This window comes from Rhizophagus irregularis, chromosome 23 (assembly GCF_026210795.1).
Source record: "Rhizophagus irregularis chromosome 23, complete sequence".
Lineage (NCBI taxonomy): Eukaryota > Fungi > Glomeromycota > Glomeromycetes > Glomerales > Glomeraceae > Rhizophagus > Rhizophagus irregularis.
In genome coordinates this window covers 712,895-733,104 of record NC_089451.1, presented here as the reverse complement: position 1 = coordinate 733,104, position 20,210 = coordinate 712,895, and the positions used below count along the sequence as shown (strand labels likewise).

General features: G+C 26.5%; 2 protein-coding genes across 2 annotated transcripts; one reads left to right on the top strand and one right to left on the bottom strand.

The window, feature by feature from the left end:
- Positions 1–7,534: 7,534 nt before the first annotated feature.
- Positions 7,535–12,018, top strand: OCT59_015135 (uncharacterized protein; the record flags this gene model as incomplete). Its single annotated transcript, XM_066139801.1, has 8 exons — positions 7,535–7,676; positions 7,751–8,199; positions 9,061–9,423; positions 9,531–9,641; positions 10,619–10,872; positions 10,961–11,130; positions 11,546–11,634; positions 11,722–12,018. 8 exons carry the CDS (start codon positions 7,535–7,537, stop codon positions 12,016–12,018), a joined length of 1,875 nt encoding a protein of 624 aa, XP_066002640.1.
- A 7,438-nt stretch (positions 12,019–19,456) lies between these two features.
- On the bottom strand, positions 19,457–19,864 carry OCT59_015134 (uncharacterized protein; the record flags this gene model as incomplete). Its single annotated transcript, XM_025311124.2, has 1 exon — positions 19,457–19,864. One exon carries the CDS (start codon positions 19,862–19,864, stop codon positions 19,457–19,459), a length of 408 nt encoding a protein of 135 aa, XP_025174773.2.
- Positions 19,865–20,210: the final 346 nt, after the last annotated feature.

Genomic DNA, 20,210 nt, shown 5'->3' with positions numbered 1-20,210 from the left:
ATTAATTGAAAATGGGAAAATTAAAAATTATCAGTATAAGCAAATATCAGTATATATTGTATCGGTATATAAAGGTCTGACTGTATATATATATAATACTAATTTTAACTAATAAAAATATTTAATTTTATATTATGTAAGATTTTATTTAACCTTTTATCTTCTAAAAAATTAGTTAATATATGTCATAGCCTTTACTACTATTATTTTTAAATATAATTTTAAAAAATTTATTTATTTATTTAATAAATACAGTTAAACCTTAATATAGCGAACTCTTAATATAGTGAATTTTTTAGACAACTATAATAAATTTCCCCTTACTATAATGAATTAACCAATCAAATCTCTTAAAATCTTCATTATAGCCTTATAGCGAAGTTGAGGTCTGAAACCTAGAGTTCGTTATAACAAGAGTTAACTGTATAATTTTTATTAAATAACTAAAATCTTAACCTTTTTTAATAATATATATAAAAAAAATATTTGCAAATACTTAGGATTTTGATCAATTTTAGTAATTACCAATTAACTATACTTCTGGATGTATGGTTTCATCGTACTTAATAAGTTCACGCTTTATCAAAAACAGATGTTATGATTTTCTGATGAAACTGAACTGATTAGTTTTCAGTTTTCAGTCAGTAATTACATCAAAAATTATTGACCTATCACTTTAGTAATTTACCAATTAATTCAGTAATTTCAGTTTTTAATATCAGTTTTATCATTTTTTAAACCAATTTACCAATCTGACTATTATAATTGGCCAACTGATAATCTTTTTTTACTGTATCACAAATTTTTTTTTTGATTTTTTATTTCTTCTAGATAATCTATATTAATCTGATTATAAACTTGTCAGTTTATTCAGTTGTCATTTCTTACTACCTTTGTTAATAAATAAATAAACATTTCTTTTTAAAATGAGTGAAAATTTAGCCTTTAATCTTAAACAACTTATGATTTAGATAATGAAAGGAAAAATAAAAGAAATATTGAAGAACAACAAAATGAAAGTAATAATAAAGAGAAAAAAGATGTAAATGAAAAAAGTAGTAGTTCTAAACACAGCTGGATTTGAAACCATTTTACTTATAACAATACTATAAAGAAAGTTCAGTGTAATCGTGCATTGTAAAACTCTTATTTCTAAAAATAAAATAGTATTAGTGACATATCAAGTTATATGAGATTTAAATATAGATTATTAATAGATGAAAATGATAATTCAAATCAAAATAAAAAAAACAAATTATATGGCAAGAATTCTTTCGAAATTCTACTGAAATTATGATAAATCACTAAATCTAATTATTAAAATTTAAAATCTTATAATTAATAAATTAATTTTTTTTTTTTCCACAATGCATTTGATAGTTTATTAAATAGCAAAAAGAATTGGAAAATACAATAAAGTAAATAAAACCTAATTTAACTATCTAATATTATTAACTATCAAACCACTTGTCATGCTATAAATAGGGATGGTTAGGTCGGTCCTGGTCTGGTCCTGGTCCTGGGACCTATAAGTCCTATTGAACGGACCTGCGGACCAGGTCCTGTTAGGACCAGTCCTGGACCTGGTCCCAGGACCTGGTCCTGACTAAGTTATTTATAGATTTTATGAATTTTAGTAATAATTAAATATAAAAAAAGTGAGTTGCGATATCGGGATTCACTTTTTTATATTGATTTTATATAAAAAAAGTGAGTTGCGGTATCGGGATTCACTTTTTTATATTGATTTTATATAAAAAAAAGTGAGTTGCGGTATCGGGATTCACTTTTTTATATTGATTTTATATAAAAAAAGTGAGTTGCGGTATCGCGATTCACTTTTTTATATTGATTTTATATAAAAAAAGTGAGTTGCGGTATCGCGATTCACTTTTTTATATTGATTTTAATATAAAAATGTGAATCGCAATATCGCAACTCATTTTTTATATGATTTTAATAATATAAAAATTGTATTGCAATATTGCAGTGCACTTTTTTATAATTTATAATTACTTAAAATCAAATTTACAGCAAATTATACATATATAATTTAAACATATAGATCTCTTATAACCTTATTGGCTAGGACTTTTTAGGACCTGGTCCGCTTCTGGTCCAAAATTTGGACCTAAAGATCTGCAGACCAGGTCCTAGGACCAGGTCTTTAGGTCCAGGACCTAGGACTTTACCATCCCTAGCTATAAAGCACCCTACATATGCACTGTCAGGTGAAATTTTTACTCAGAGGGTATGGTTCATTTAAAAATGGCCATTCTTAGCATAAATGCCCTCTCTTTCTGCACAAGGCATTCACAGAATCTACTAAATCACGAAAAAAAAGAAAAAAGATTTGCATTATAAGTAAATAAAACTATAATATGAAGAAATCATCCAATTCATTCTTTCCACAAGCATCCTGAAGAAAATGGAAAGGAGAAGCATCTACTATTTAAGCCATAGGATCCAAAGTACGCACGATGAGACCAGGACTGACTAACTCACTGTAGCAAATGTGGAACATTCCCAGTTCTCAAGGTCAATTAGCGTGAAGCCTATTTACTATTAGAAAGTTGTTTGTTGTAAGAAAAGGTAAACTCTAATATCGGATATCCACTGTCATGACATATAATCTTGAACACTGATAGTTGCCACCCAATATAAACTCCAATCAACCATCCAAGATAAGCTTTAACCAAATTTAAAATATTAAAATGAAAACTAATTCTAATACTAAATACTAAATAAAATTGATAAACATAAAAAAAAAGAAAAAAATAAAACTATCAAGAAAATCAAGGCTTCATAATATCAATTTTTGTCTCTATCCTTCTTCCTCTGAAGTGTGTAAGCACAGTCGAAAATGAAGTCCAAAATTTTTATCGAAGGTTGTTTAAAGAGAAACCAGAGTCAGTTAGTTTTACAATATCAGAAAAAGGTTGGACTGAGCATTACACTGAAAAAGCTATTAGAGTTTCATAATAGGTTGTCTGTTCTGTAAATTAATCCAAAATAGAAGTTATTTTCCATATTAAGAATTAATTGTTGTGATGCCGGCAAGTTGCGGAAGGTGTCCAAGAACGCGTCAAGTTTGTGATGTGAATTGTTCCAAAATTCTTCAGATGGTATCCTAATCGGAAGTCTTGTAACTTGATGAATAGGAAAAGCCAGCGGAAAGATGTAAACAATAGGTGTAGAAGAAGGTGTAGAAGGAGGTGAAGAAAAGTCACGTTGAAAACGTTTCAGTAGGCTAGTAAAAATCTCCCAGAGATAGTTCTTCGCATGGTACTTAAGTTATTATAGAGCTGTCGCAGGATCCCGAACAATATATATAAAGGTAGGTTTTGAGTTTGCTTAACCAACATATAAAAATTTTTCCTATGTGATATTTATTATTGCTTATTTGATAACATAATTTTTAAATAGTCAGATATAATTATGTGTAGCAGAGTATTAAATTATTAATAGTCAGATATATATTTGCGTAGCAGGATAGATTTTTTAATATATATATACAGTATAATATAATATATATTTACATTTTTCATATTAAAAAAATTTAATAAAATATGTAAACAAAGTTATAAACATGTTTTGTAAAAAAATTTACTATTTTTAATACAAAGAATAGGTTAATTGTATACGTAATACAGGAATCATTTTTAGACGTGATCATGTAACGTATTTTTGATAAAACAAATACGCGTCCATGTAACATTAAAATTATAAATCATATACGTGTTCATGTAACAGTTAAAAGATATATATTGAAAATAAAAGCAATGGGTAGAGATTGGAATCAATTATCATTATTAGAATCGATTTTAGAATCGATTAATCATCGATTAATCATTAATCAAAATTATACTACTGTCGGTCACGTGACTATCAAAATTATTAAGATTGACATAAAAAATTCCTTTTTGGGAATTTTGTACAACATAACTTGAATTTCATTGGACAACAAAATTTCCTTTTTTTTGGATTTTTGTTAATGTCACGTGACATCAACCTAACTTCTTATTAACGGACTACCCCTTTAAAATGTCACAGAAACGACGGCCAGCATTAAGAAATTAAGAAATTAACTATGTGACAAATAATGTGTGACAAATAGGCCAATACTTGTAGGGTACGCAGGGGAAATCTTATTAACGCTACTGCGTCACAATAAGTAAATTCGATTTTTATTCGATAATCGATTTAAAATCGATTCTTATCGATTTTCGATAAATTCGATTATTGTAAAATTGATTTCAATCCCTAGCAACGGGTGAGTGGAAAGGGAAAAATAAGTGGTTTTCTGTTTTTTTATAATTTTACACTATAATTTTTGTAATATAAATCAATAAAAGTTATTTCATTTTTACTTAGAAAATTTTTTAAAAATATTTTTTTTGACAAATTTTACAGTAAATTTTAAAAATAAAAATTCTGCGTATTGGTGGCGTTACAAAAAACATGAATAAATCCATAAATATCTATTCAATCATAATAAAAAAATTATATATAAGTAGATTCGAACTTGCTGAACAACTTAACTTAAGAAGGTTTTGGATGTTTCCTTTGACTAAAGTGCCTAAATTATGCTCTAAATTCACAGAACAGATATACGAAATATTAATAAGAAATAGAATACAGTCGGACCTCTATGTAATCACCTCCTGTGTAATCACAACTCTTTGTAAGCACATATTTATCTGTAACCGACTTAAAATTAATCAAAAAACCCTTTTGTAATTACTTATATTATATAGTCACTATCACCAAAAATAATTTGTAACGAACATATTGATTTGTTATTATTAAAAACTTCCTTACAATCACATGATTTCTTATTGGTTAAAAAATCGATCATTTGATTTGCACATTACGTATAAAAATTCTGCAGTGCGCAGTATTTGCAGCAAACACCACTTTTCCTTTTCATATACGCGTCTTTATTATTATGATGACTCAATCTAATCAACTTAAAAAGCATCGTTCAGCTATTAGTGATGACGTTAAATGCCAAATCTGTGAATAGGCAGAGACTAATAAAAATAAAACGCATATAGAAATTGCGAAATATTTTAATGATAAGTACCCAAACTTGACAATTGAACGAAGTACAATATCAAAAATTTTATTACAAAAAGATAAATGGAAAACTGTACTGGAAAATGAAAAATCTAATAAAATATTTAAGCATAAACCAGTTAAGTTTCCTATGCTTGATCGTGCTATGAATATTTGGGTGGAGAACGTAACTGCAGGAGGTGTTATTCTTACAGATTTATTAATCAAAGAGAAAGCAAGAGTTTTTGCAGAATTATTTGGTATACAGGAAGATTAATTAAGCTTTTCTAATGGTTGGTTAGATAAATTTAAAAAGAGAAATAATATTCGAAAACATCGTGTGTATGGAGAATCAGGAAGTGCTCCATTAGCATCTCTTCCAGAAGAAAGAGCAAAATTGCATCAACTTCTAAGCCGATTTACTCCTGATCAAATTTATAATATTGACGAAACAGGCCTTTATTATAGGATGCCACCAAATCAAACACTTTCATCCAAACCAGTTCTTGGTCAAAAAAAAGATAAAACTCGAATAACTGTTCTTCTTGGTACTAATGCAATAGGAACAGATAAACTTAAACCATGGGTAATTGGTAATTCAAAGCGTCCAAGGCCTCTCTCTCGAGTTAATTTTAATCATCTTCCAGTACATTATCGTGGCAACCCTAAGGCATGGATGAATTCAGAAATTTTTGAAGAGGTAACTAACAACTGCTGCATTTTTTTTTATGAAAATATTATTTTAATATAATTAAATTTTTTATTAGGTTCTTCTTGATATGGATAGACATTTTAGGTTACAAAATAAAAGGATTCTGCTTTTAATTGATAATGCTCCATCCCATTTTGATCCGAATTATCATCCACCAGAGGATGAAATGGAAGATCTAGAATCTACCAGTACTGGAACATCATGTAATAGATAATAAATTTATTTTAATTTCGTATTATTTAATTTTACTTGATTTTACATTGTTAAAATTTATTTTTTAGAAAATCAAGGCCGCAGAAGGAGACGTCAACCTAATATTTCGCGCCTTCAACTAACTCATGTTGAAGTGGCTTTTTTGCCGCCAAATACTACCAGCCATCTTCAACCACTTGATGCTGGGATTATTGCAAGTTTTAAAAATCATTATAAGCGAAATTATTGCCGCCACATGTTAGAATTATTTGAAAAAGATATTAATAAAGAAAAAATTAATATTAAAGAATCTATTGATTATTTGACAGATGCATGGGAAAATGTTACTGAAGAAACAATTCATAATTGCTGGATAAAGACTGGAATATTACCTTCTTCAACTAATGAAGATATAACAGATGCGACACAAGCTCAAAGAGAAAAAATAGATGACGAAGTGGCTAATATTAATCAAATAATCAGAGAGCTTGGTGCAACAGAAGATCCTCGTGGTGCTGTATTAGCAGATGCAATTAATGATTATTTTCTTGATTTAGAAAAAGAAATCCCAACTGAAGACGTTTTAGATGATAATGATATTGTAAGATTAATCCAAGAAGAGATGTGTGATGGTGAAATTAACGAAATTGATTCTGAAAAAGAGGAAATTCAAGTATCTTTAGATAATGCGCTTAAATCTATACAAACTTGGATAAGTTTTTTCGAACAACAACAGTCTGATGAGTTTAATATAGATGATCTATACATTTTTAAAAAATATTTTAAAATTACTAAACGACTTGAGTTTCAATCTAAAAAGCAAATTCAAATAACACAATTTTTTTAGCAGATTAGTGACGAACTAGTAATCCAATAATAAATAGTTTTATAATATAATATATAATATAATAAAGTCTTTTATTTGTTTAACGCAATTAAAATTATAATATGTATTTATGTAACATAATTTTGTTGAATTCGTATCTATTTTAATTTACTTCTATAAAGTCACCTTAATTAATTTTTAATATTTGTGGTGAATATATAGAAGTCTTACTCTATGTAATCACGATTCTATATAATCACCAATTTGGATGTAATGGACTTAGTGATTACATAGAAGTCCGACTGTATAACTAATTTACACTCGGGTGATTTTAATTATTTTCACCTAGGTGATTTAACCTGATAATTTTATATAATTTTAAAATAATTCAGGTGAAATCACCTGATTAATTTTATTGATATAGTTCGGAAGGTAATTAATTATTTAAATTTAATAATTACGGAAGGTGATAACACCTGATAAATATTACACAAATAATAGTAACAGGTAATACAAAATTGCCATTGTTTATATAATGATGTAATTCACATTTAAGCCCATTTCTTTTGAAAAAATTCTGACACGCTAACGTGTTATTTTCTAAAGAAAATTTTAATCTTTACTGTTTATAAGCACGTATCTTGTTCTGTTTTTCTAAAACATCGTTCCCTAAAGTAAATTCATATCAATTATAATAATCTATACGAAACCACAAAGCTTTAAAACTATTAATAAAACCACTTACAATGGAAAATGTTTTAGACCCAAATTTTTCCTATAGTCCCGACATGTTATTCAACTCTTATTATGATTCTTCATATAGTGGTTTAGATTTGCTTAACAGTTATCAATACGAATCTCCTGACCTACCGATATTTGAATTTTATGGTTTTCTGTATGATTCTTTTGATCTATTTCTTGAAGATCATGAATTCATGATACACTTAATGAAACCCAAATAGGAAATGTAAGAAGAATGGATGTTTCAGAAAATGAGGATATAAACAGATATGATTTTCCGGAAGATGAAAGAATAAATGGCCGGTATGATATTTCAGATGATGAAGATAGAAATCTTAATCATCAAGAACGGGAATATGATAATAGCGAGTATGAGGAAGAAGAGAATAAATTAGAATTAAATCAAGGGATGGAATTTGAAACATGGGAACTTGCCGAATCATACCTTAATGAATATGCAAAGCAACAGGGATTTTCTTTTCGTAAAAAAAGACGTATACTGGATCCAACTGACAGTACAATAACAAGACGTAGAACATATAAATGTTCACATGCCCGAACTCATGAGATCCAAAAGGTTATTTTAGAAGAAAATAGAAGGGATAGGGATTCTGAAATGATTGGATGTCTTTGGCATATTAATCTTTCTTTTCCCAAATCTGGAAATGGTGTTCGTATTAATAGTATAGTTGGGACACATAATCATGATATGAATCCTTGCATTACCGAAATAGCCCCAAAATTTCGAAAATTGACAGATAAAATGCTTGAGAAAATAAAGTTTTGGACGATTGAAGGAAGATTAGGCATACCAACTCAATATAACTTACTAGTAGCCTCATTTCCAAATAAAGTGATTAATAAGAAAGATCTAAGTAACGCTATTCAACAGTTTAAAAAACAAGTGAAACCTATTAAGAATGATGCATGTCAAATTCTTACTGAGCTATACTTAAAAAAAGATGATGATCCAAGATGGATTATAAAGTCGCGCTTTGATCATAGAGAAAGAAGACTAAACTCATTATTTTGGATGTCACCTGATCAAGTTAATGCATATGAAAGATACCATGATATTGTGATTGTTGATACAATGTCTAAAACTAATCAATTTGATATGATATTAATGCTAATCATTGTGGTTGATAATAATTTTAGAAATATAATAGTTGCTGCAGCAATTTTAAAAGATGAAACAGAAGCAACTTTCACATGGATTTTACAAGAATTAAAAAATTCTTGTGATCTTACACCAACAGTCCTATATTTTGATGCTGATCCAGCCTTAATATCAGCCATAAAGACAAATTATCCAGAAACACATCATTTCCATTGTATTTTTCATATAGATTTAAATCTAAAAAAGAATCTTAAAGGAAAATTGCGTGATCAATTTGAACTTTTTCGCGCTAAATTCTTAGAAATGCGCAATTCTTTATGTCATAAAACATTTGAAATAAAATGGAATACACTTATTGATGAATTTCCAGCTTGTGAACAATATCTTACAAGAGCTTTATATCCTTGTAAGAGTAGTTGGGCTTGTTATGCTATCAATCAGAATTTCACAGCGGGAATTCAAAGTACACAACGGGTAGAGTCTACTAATAAAATAATCAAAGATAGATTAAATAGATCTTCGTGTTTGACTGATGTTATTAAAAAAATTCAAAAAATATTTAATCAACAATCAAAAAAAGCAATATTAAACGAATATAAAAATGAAATTCCTACTAGAGGAATACCATCAATTATGGATGAATATTTTCCAGAACTTGATAAAATTTTGCGAGAATATTTAACTCCACAGATTCTTCAAAAACAACGTGATCAAATGGCCCAATCGTTATGTTATGATGTGAAATTAATTGAAGATTGGTTACCGCTCTTAGAAGTAAGTATATTGCTAATGGTTGATAAGAAAATTATTAGTACTTGTTTGAAATGATAAAGACAATTATTAAAAAAAAATACTTCCTTTTTTTTCGTCTTTTTTCATAGATGGTAGATGATTCTTATCAACAAGAAATGGCCAGAAAGGATGATTATGATCAACCTCAATCTCTATTTTCTTCATTAATCAAAAATATACCCCATAATAGTATTCGGCAAGTATGGAAAGCAACTAACCACAACATATCATTCTACTTGATGACGGGTCGCATTTATGTACCTATCTTTGGCTCATTAATAAAGGAATTGTGTGTAGGCATTTCTTTCAGGTTATGTCCTATTCAATTAATGCACAATTTCATATATCTCTTATTCCTCAACGATAGTATAATTATAACAAGTATAATATTGTTAAAATAGAAATGTGGCGCAGTAATTTTATGTAGATCAATTTTGTAGATCATTTTGTAGATCTCTTGATTTTTTCGATTTTCTTGATTTTCTTGATTTTCTTGATTTATTTGATAAATCTGATAAATCTGATAAATTTGATTTATTTGATTTATTTATTTTATTAATTTTATTTATTTTATTTGTTATATTTTATTTATTGGATATATTTATTTTATCTTATTTATTTATTTTATTTTATTTATTTATTATATTTGATTTATTTATTTTATCAAATATTCTTGATTTTTATTTTAGAAATAATTTATTTATCGCACGTGCGATGCAAATTTTTATGTTTATCATTGCCATTTTAAGGGGGTGGCGATGTATAAGCAGGTTGATCAACATAAATAATTTACAAAAAAGGAAAGTGGCGATGCATCGCACGTGCGATGAATAAATTTACTCTTTATTTTATTATAAATAGTGATAGGATTTTACCAAGTAGGAGGAGGTCAGTTAGTTAGTTAAGAATTGTATTGTAGTTTTCGAGTTATACGAAAAGAGTATTATTCCCAGTAGTATAATTCAAGATAGTTAATTTCGCAACCAAGAGATTATCTATATTTTTCGTCGTATCTAAAATCTTACATTATTTTAATAAAAACCTATTTTCTTTAACTGAACATCTAACGTTATTTCACATGATTATTTGTGATCAACTTAAGACTCTCCTATTAAGTTAAACTCCAGTTAACCTGTTAAAGCGTTAAAGTTTTTCAGTCGGCTTTAATTGTTGACAGGATAACAATATCAAACAACAACATAAAGAACTGGTATACCAAATTGAAGAAAATGAATTAGAAAAAGGTCCGCGACTATCATTTCAACATCTTGCAAATTTTAGGCAAACTCCTAATATTGTACAACCTCGAGGTCCTAAACAAAAATATGGGTTTGGTATGGGATATGCCAAAAAAGCACTTGATTTGGCTATTTGGGCTGACAAAGTCGATGAATTTGTCAATCAAATTGAATATTTTATTGAAAGTGTAAAGTCAGAACTATCTGACCACTGATCAGCAGGAAAATATGCATATTGGTAATCTGTTACGAGTAAGACATAAAGGTCGACAACCTAATAGGTATAAGTCATGTGGTGAACCTCAAAAAAAGAAAGTAAGGCGTATCCAGGATATAACTAATACTACTACTAATAAAAATCATAAAGAAGACGTTGTAGCAAGCCAAGAGGGAAAAAAGAAAGAAAGGCGTTGTAAAAATTGTAATCAAGTTGGACATTATGCTCCAAGATGTCCGAATATCTGAAAGTGTAAAAAATTTTTTTTACAACGTTTAAATGTATTAATCTACTCTAATGACTAATAAAAATATTAGTAATATAATAAATCGCATGATAGTTTAATGATTAATGGTAATACAAAATTGAAAGTCGCGCTATTTTAGATTTTTAATATAAAAAATCACATGATAAGCCAAATACTCGTAAATCACCTGAGTGATATCACCTTCGCGCGATTTTCACCTGAGTGCAAATTAGCGCCTTCATTTTTATAAATAATTAAAATAAAAAATTTAATTTTTATAGGAAGTAAATGGTAAAATATCTTTTACAATTGATACTTGAACATCATTAAATTCAATACTTTTTCTAGGTATTATTGTCCATTGGATTTTAGATAAATGAAAATTGAAAAATATTTTATTAGATTTTGTTAAACTTGAAGAATCACATTCAGAAAAGAATATTAAAGAATTTTTTCTCAAAAGTTTTAAAGATTTTGAAATTATAACTAAGGTTAGTTTTTATAAATAATTAATTTAAATGATTTTATAAGTAAATTGTAAATTATTACAGAATAATTAAATAAATACTTTTTTATAGATATTTGATATTACAACTGATAATGCCAGTAATAATAATACCTTTTTTGAAGAAGTTTCAAATGAATTTGCAGAAAAAAATATAGAATTTGATAATGTTAATCAACATGTCTATTATTTGACCTATATTATCAATCTTACTACTCAAAAAGCATTTAAATTACTTAAAGCAATTGTGAATATAAATGAAAATGAATTTTTGAACCAATATGAAAATATTCAAAATAATAATAATCAAGTTGGAGTGGTTGGAAGTATTTTATACAAAGTAAATAATTTTTATTTAATTCACTGGTAAAAAAATGATCTATTCTACACTGGTAAAAAAATAATTTATCCTACACATATCTTACACATATTGGGTATTTAAAATGTAGAAAATCATACACAAATAATACACATATCATACACATATCGGGTACTAATATATATATCATACATATATCAGGTACCTGATAGGTATACTATATATATAAGTACCCGATATGTGTATGTATATGTGTATTATTTATACATTTTTGACTACATTTTAGCATTCGATATATGTAAAGTATGCGTAGGATACGTGTAGGATAGATTCCATTTTTTTACCAGTGGCTATACATATCTTACACATATTTTATACATACTATCGGGTACTCAAAATATAGAAAATCTTACACAAATAATAACATATTATACACACATCAGATATTTATATATATTATATATCTATCAGATATCTGATATATGTATAATTACTATAATATATATATAAGTACCCAATATGTGTATAATATATGTATTATTTATATAAGATTTTCTACATTTTAAGTACCTGATATATATAAGATATGTGTAGGATAGATTATTTTTTTATTTATCTGATAACTTAATTAATAATATTTAATAATATTTAAATAAATTATAAATATAGCTTTGTATTCTTATTTGTAAAATAAGAGTTTTTTTACAATAAAAAAAAAAAATTTAATGCTCAATGTAAAGTTGCAGATGTTTCTGATAAAATGATCATATTAGATATAAAGACTTAGTGAATTCTACTTTTAAAATGTTGGTTAGAGCAAAAGAATTAAAAAAAGTAAGATTATTTATTATTGTACTCAAATTTTTATTCATTATAATAAAAACAAAAATTAAATTAATTTATTAATTATTAGTTATTACGGTAGCCATTAAATACATTAAATAATAGTAATATAAATCTTTGTCCTTTTATACTTAATGAAAAAGAATGGAAATGCCTTGCAGAAATTGAACTAATATTAAAGGTAAATTATAATTTATAAATTAAAAAACTGAAGGTATTTTAATATAATATTTATTTATAATTTATAACTTATAATTAGGGTTTTTCTAAAGCAACAAAGCAAATATGTATTGAAACTTATTTAATAATAGCTTATGTAATACTATATTATAATATTTTATTAAGTACAGTCAACCCTTGTTATAATGAACCTTAGATTCCAGACCTCAACTTCGCTATAGGACTATAGTGAAGATTTTAAGAGATTTGATTGGTTAATTCGTTATAGCAAGGGAAAATTTATTATAGTTGTCTGAAAAATTCACTATATCAAGGGTTCGCTATATCAAGGTTTGACTGTAGATTAGAAGATTTTCAGGATTTACCTAGATATTGCAAAGAAAAAAAAGTGAGTTTAAACTTTAGATTATATTTGATTTTTAAATTTTTATATTAATTATATTTTTATATATATAAAAAGCAGTAAATAATGCAATTAGAAAACTGCTAGAATATTATAATAAAACCAATACATCTATATATACTATTTTTTTAAGTAAATTGTTAATTGTAAATCATTAAAATATGAATTTAATTTTAAAATTATAATATTTTTATTTTTAATAGTTCTAGATTTATAACTTAAAATTCAATATATAAAAGATTAAAAATGGGATAAGCGATAAATTGAATCAGTAAGGAAAAAAGTATTAATTTAATTTTTTTTTTTGTATTTTAAATTTTATTTTATTTTTATTATACTTTATTTCAATAGGTGCTTGAAATTTATAAAGAAAAATATGTATCAATAGAAATTAACAACATTAATAATGAATATGATTCATCTAATGAGAATTTTATTACTCATATTTTTAAATAACAATGTGTTGAAAAATTAAATAAATTTAAAATATTTATCAAAGGTAATCATGCATCAGCTCTTAATAATATATTAAATTGGTAAAAGGTAAAAAATATTTTAAATACTATCAATTGTTTATTTAAAATTAAAATAATATTATATTTTAATTTTATTAATATTTAATAGCGACACAAAAAAAGTTTCCAAATCTAGCAAATATAGCAAAGGATTGTTTAGGAATCCCAGGTATATCTTTTTATTTTATTATTATTAAGTATTATTTTTAATATTGATTTTTCTTTATATTTTAGCCACAAGTGTACTTTTGGAAAGGGTATTTTCAAGTGCTGCAGATGTAGTAATATCAGATAGAGTACATTTTACTCCAGAAATAATACGTGCTATTATGTGTTTAAAATATTGGTATCATTTAGGTATTTTAAATTAGTAGTATAAAATCTATAGGAGAATCTTTTTAAAAAAAATTACATATATTAATATGTATTAAAAAATTAAGATTTTATAATAAAATTTACATAGGTTTATTATTAAAGGTGATATATGGTATATATATATAGTTTTTATAGTTTTTGTAATAAAAAAATATAAATAGTAGATTTCAGTAAATCGGCATTAGTAATCAGTAATTACCGGCCAGTTTCAGTTATACAGTTTACTGATATCAAAAATTATCACCAATCAGGTAGTTTGCTAACATTTGATCCAGTGATCAGAAAAGGATGAAATATAGCTCATTGGAATCATCCTAATAAGACGAATCTAATGGTAGTAAAATTACATTTCTAGAATTAATACTTGATAAGAAATTAAATAAAATATAAAAATAAAAGGATTAATTTTACATTCACCTCCAGTAAATTTCACCAGAGTGAATTTTGCCTTGATTTGCAATGCATTAAAATTATTAAAATTTTAAATTTACCCCGGTGAAATTCACCAGGTGATTTCATATTACACAAACGCGTAATGCATATTTTATTTTTTACTTTCTTGTAGTATTATTTTCAAAATGACCAGCTTTTACTGGAACTTCTTAAGGTAAGATTTTTTTATTTTTTTATTACTTCGCTAGTTTAATGTTCTTTTTCTCTTATGCTAACTTGTTAACTTGTTTTTCAAAAAACAATAATTTCAAATAACTTCAAGAAGTTAAGGTAAGACTTACTTTTATTGCTAGTATTTTTATTTTTCTACCATTCCCTTTGCTTCCACTTTGTTTTTAATTATCCTTTTCATTTATCATTGTCCCTTTCACTCCTATATCATTTTTCATCACTCCATATTGCTTCATATTATTTTTCATCACTCCATATCGCTTTTCATCACTCTATATCACTCCATATCGTTCCATATTACTCCATATCATTTTTCATCACTCCATATTGCTCCATATCGTTTTTTATCACTCTATATCGCTTCATATCATTTTCATCACTCCATATCGCTTCATATCATTCCATATCAGTTTTCATCACTCCATATCGCTCCATATCATTTTTCATCACTCCATATCGCTCCATATCGTTTTCATCACTCTATATTGCTTCATATTATTTTTCATCACGCCATATCGCTTTATATCATTCCATATCAGTTTTCATCACTTCATATCGCTCCATATCGTTTTTCATCACTCTATATCGCTTCATATCATTTTTCATCACTTCATATTGTTCCATATCACTTTTCATCACTCCATATCGTTCCATATTATTTTTCATCACTCTATATTGCTCTATATCGTTTTTCATCACTCTATATCATTTCATATTGTTTTTTATCATGCCATATCACTTCATATTGTTCCATATCGGTTTTTATCACTCCATATCGCTTCATATTAGTTTTCATCACTTCATATCGCTTCATATCAGTTTTCATCACTCCATATCACTTCATATTGTTTTTCATCACTCCATATCGCTTCATATCGTTCCATATTGGTTTTTATCACTCCATATTGCTCCATATTGCTTTTCATTACTCCATGTCGCTTCATATCAGTTTTCATTACTCCATATTGCTCCATATCGCTTTTCATCACTCCATATTGCTCCATATCATTTCATATCATTTTTCATCACTCCATATCGCTCCATATTGTTTTTCATCATTCCATATCGTTTCATATCATTTTTCATCATTCCATATCGCTCTATATTGTTTTTCATTACTCTATATTGCTTCATATTGTTTTTCATCACTCCATATTGCTTCATATCATTTCATATCAGTTTTCATCACTCCATATCGCTTTATATCGTTTCATATCAGTTTTCATCACTCCATATTGCTCCATATCATTTTTCATCACTCTATATCGCTTCATATCATTTTCATCACTCCATATCGCTTCATATCATTTCATATCGATTTTCATCACTCCATTTCATTTTGCAATATTCCACTTTATTTTTCATCATCTCAATTCACTTTGTATTGTTTCATTTTGTTTTACATCATCCCATTTCTGTTTTCATCAACCTATTTCACTTTCATTTCATTTTTCATTATTATAAAGGATTATATATTATGCATTACTATAGGTTTTAAATTAATGATTAAATGGTTAGTGGATGGGTGTAATAGTTTAATTGAAGTTATGTTAATTTAAAAAGAAACTTTTTGTCAATAAAACTTTAAAAATTTATGCTTAAATAGTCAATAGAAAAAACTTTTTTTTACATGTTTATTCAAATAAAAAAAATTTGATGCGATGAATTTTACTAAATTTTAATATAATAATAAATATCACGTGATATGATAAAATTTATCCCCGGTGAATTTCACCTCCGGTGAGCGTTAAAATGATCCAAAATAAAAATATATTATTTATATTTTCATTTATTTAATTTTTTATTAACCATTAATCCTAAAAATGTGATTTTACTACCATTAGATTCATCTTGTTGAAACGATTCCAATAAGTTATATTTCATCCTTTTCTGATCACTAGATCAAAAATTAGTAAACTGTCTGATTGGTAATGATATTTGATGAAAATGCCAATCAGTCACGATTGGTGACAGATTGATGACTGATTAATGCCCGATTTTTTACTTTTTGACCTGTGTTATTTGAATCATGCAATAAAGTCTGTTATAAGTAAACTTTTTTTCTCATTAATTAAACTACTTTTTGCAATATATTTAAACTTATGTGCCATAATGAGTTACATGTTTTCTGAAATTTTTATGTAAATCTGATTTATATTGAAATTTATACTTGTGTTTTATCTGAAAAATTATTAAAGTTTAAGCCATTTTCAAATGAAAAGATTTTTATGAATATAATTCCAACTATTCTAAAATTTTAGGATTATATACTTAAAATTATGATGAATAAGTTTACTTAGTACTTAAAAATACATTAAAGTTGGAAAATTTGATGTTTAATTATAGCTCATTTTATTAGCAATCGAGATATGTTAGAAGAACCCTGGAAAACTAATATAAGGCCACTCCAATTTAATAGTTTGTTTAACATCCTAACTTTATATAAAATTGAGGGGGGAAGAGGTCAAATTAAGTAAACATTTAAAAATGAACATAGTTTTTTCTTTATCACTCAATGCATTTTTACTAAAAATACATCTTGGTTTATTACACAGGTCGAAAAGTGAAAAATCAGGCACCAATCGGTGCCTGATTGACATTTTCGCCAAATATCGTCACCAATCAGGCAGTTTGCTAACTTTTGATCCAGTGATTAGAAAAAGATGAAATATAGCTCATTGGAATCGTCTCAACAAGAAGAATCTAATGGTAGTAAAATCGCATCTCTAGGATTAATAGTTAATAAAAAATTAAATAAAATATAAATGATACATTTTCATTTTTATATTTTACTTAATTTCTCATCAAGTATTAATCCTAGAAATGCGATTTTACTACCATTAGATTCTTCTTGTTGAGACGATTCCAATGAGCTATATTTCATCTTTTTCTAATCACTGGATCAAAAGTTAGCAAACTGCCTGATTGGTTGGCGATTTATTTGGCGAAAATGCCAATCAGGCATCGGTCACCAATCAGGTACCTGATTGGTGACCGATTGGTGCCTGATTGATGCCTGATTTTTCACTTTTCGACCTGTGTTACAGATAATGTAATTAATAAGTTTACGTATATTACTTTTATTAATTATACTACTGGGAATATTTTCTTTAGTAGATTCAAATGCACTAGAAAGAAATTCTTTTAAATATTATATAGATCGGTAATGTTATTATAAGTCACATGATATAACATATGTTTGTTTATTTTTAAAAATTTTTCAAAAATGAGGGGGGTGGGGTACGTTAAACAAACTATTAAATTGGAGTGGCCTAAAGATTATAAGGAACTTTTGGCCAAAAACACCACTTTTTGCTAAAATTCAAAAAATCATTTTTTATAAATATCTCAGCATTCAGTGATTCAATTTCAATGAACTTTTTTTTATTTTGTAGCTCTCATTCAGATTTACAATTTAAAAAAAGTTTATCGAAATTGGACTACTGGATGCCAAGATATTTACAAAAAAATGGTTTTTTGAACCCTTAAAAAATGGGTCAATTTGCCAAAAATATAACTTATGATCTATATTAGAGAATTTCAGGGTTCTGCATCAGGTGACAATTTTAATCTGAAGTGCGTGAACTTCAATCTCTGAAGCATAACATATATACTGTATCATATAATGTCATTTATTATTTACTAATAATAGAATTTTTACATATAAAATTTCAAGAAAAAAATAAATATTTTTTTATTTTTTTTTTACTTTTTCTTTTATATAAAAAAATTTAGCATTTTTTATATATAAAAGTTTTTAAAAAAAATGCATTAAAATACTAGTTAAAAAAAAAATATTTAGTTTTAATAAAATTTGGTTTATATTTAACTAAAATTAAAAAATTTAGTTTCAATTAAGGATAATTTTAACGCTTACCGGAGGTGAAATTCACCAGAGGTGATTTTTACCATATCATGTGATTTATAATTATTATATTAAAATTCGTTTTTAAAAAAAGTACAATTTTTAACATGATATTATGTAATTAAAAATACAATAAAAAGTACAATAAAAATGAATAAAAATATGTAAAATTTTCTCACCTTTCTAATGAATGTTTTATTATGATTATTGAGTAAAAATTGATTAAGTTTCATTAGAAGCAATGAATTAAAAAAAAATTATTTGAAAAAGACTTTATTTTTTTCTCCAAACCTCCCAAACCTCCCACCCACCTTTTTAATTCCCCTTAACGACGCATTGCAACATTGTACAATTTCACGTTCGCTCTAATTAAGTAATAAGTAACGCAATTCAATGATTAATTAGTAATGCGCTTATATAGATTACTATAACAACTATTGGATAATCAAATAATCTAACAAACTTACACTATATTATATATTGATTTCACATCTACTCTCTACCATTTGGACATCTTTTCTGATAATGACCTGGTTTTCCACAAAGACCGCATTTTCATTGTGATCTTGATATTATATCACTATCATTACTTTGTTGAATATTAGTTTGACTTGTAATGTCATGTATCACACTCCTTCCTGAAATTTCTATAGCACTTTTTATTCTTTTTTTACTTGGAGCTCCTCAAATTTTAATAACATACGGATTTGTAGTTTGATTAATCAAATTCTCCTGTAAAAAAACAATTTGACTATTACTTTTCACAACTACATTAATAATTTCTGATTCAATACCATCACCATTACAACTCCTTTGCTTATTCAAAATGAAATCTTTTAATAATTTTACTAATTCAGTATCACTTCCAGTTTCTAATGCAATATTAATTGCAGTTTTAGCAGTTGAAAATGCTACACCAAAACGATTTCTTTGAGGAATAATTCTCTGAGCATTTTTTTTATGATAAGATCCTTGAAGTTGTCTTAGACTTTGGAGAGTAAAATCTACTGTTCGTGATATTGTATTAACTTCAGTAGATGACTCTAATGCTGTAAGTACTGGTGAATTATCAAGAATATCATCTAATTTCATTAAAATTTTATCTTTATACCATCTGATAGGTATAATACTAATATGGCAGTACTTGAATAAAGCATTACTCGCCAAAAGTGATGGCAAATAATTCCTTTGTAATAGATTCTATACACATACAAATATGGGTCCTATCACTAAAAAAAGCCACCAGATTTTCTTTACTAGAAATACCTCCTATTCTAATAATTCTCCATACTTTAATAATATTTGATGTATCTATACCATCAAGTATAGCCTTCAATGTTATTTGTGGTTCATCTACCACTTTTTCTATGAAATTATCATCAATGGTTTCAGCTTGTAAATTCTATAACAAAAATTTATGTTAAACTCTATCTCAACT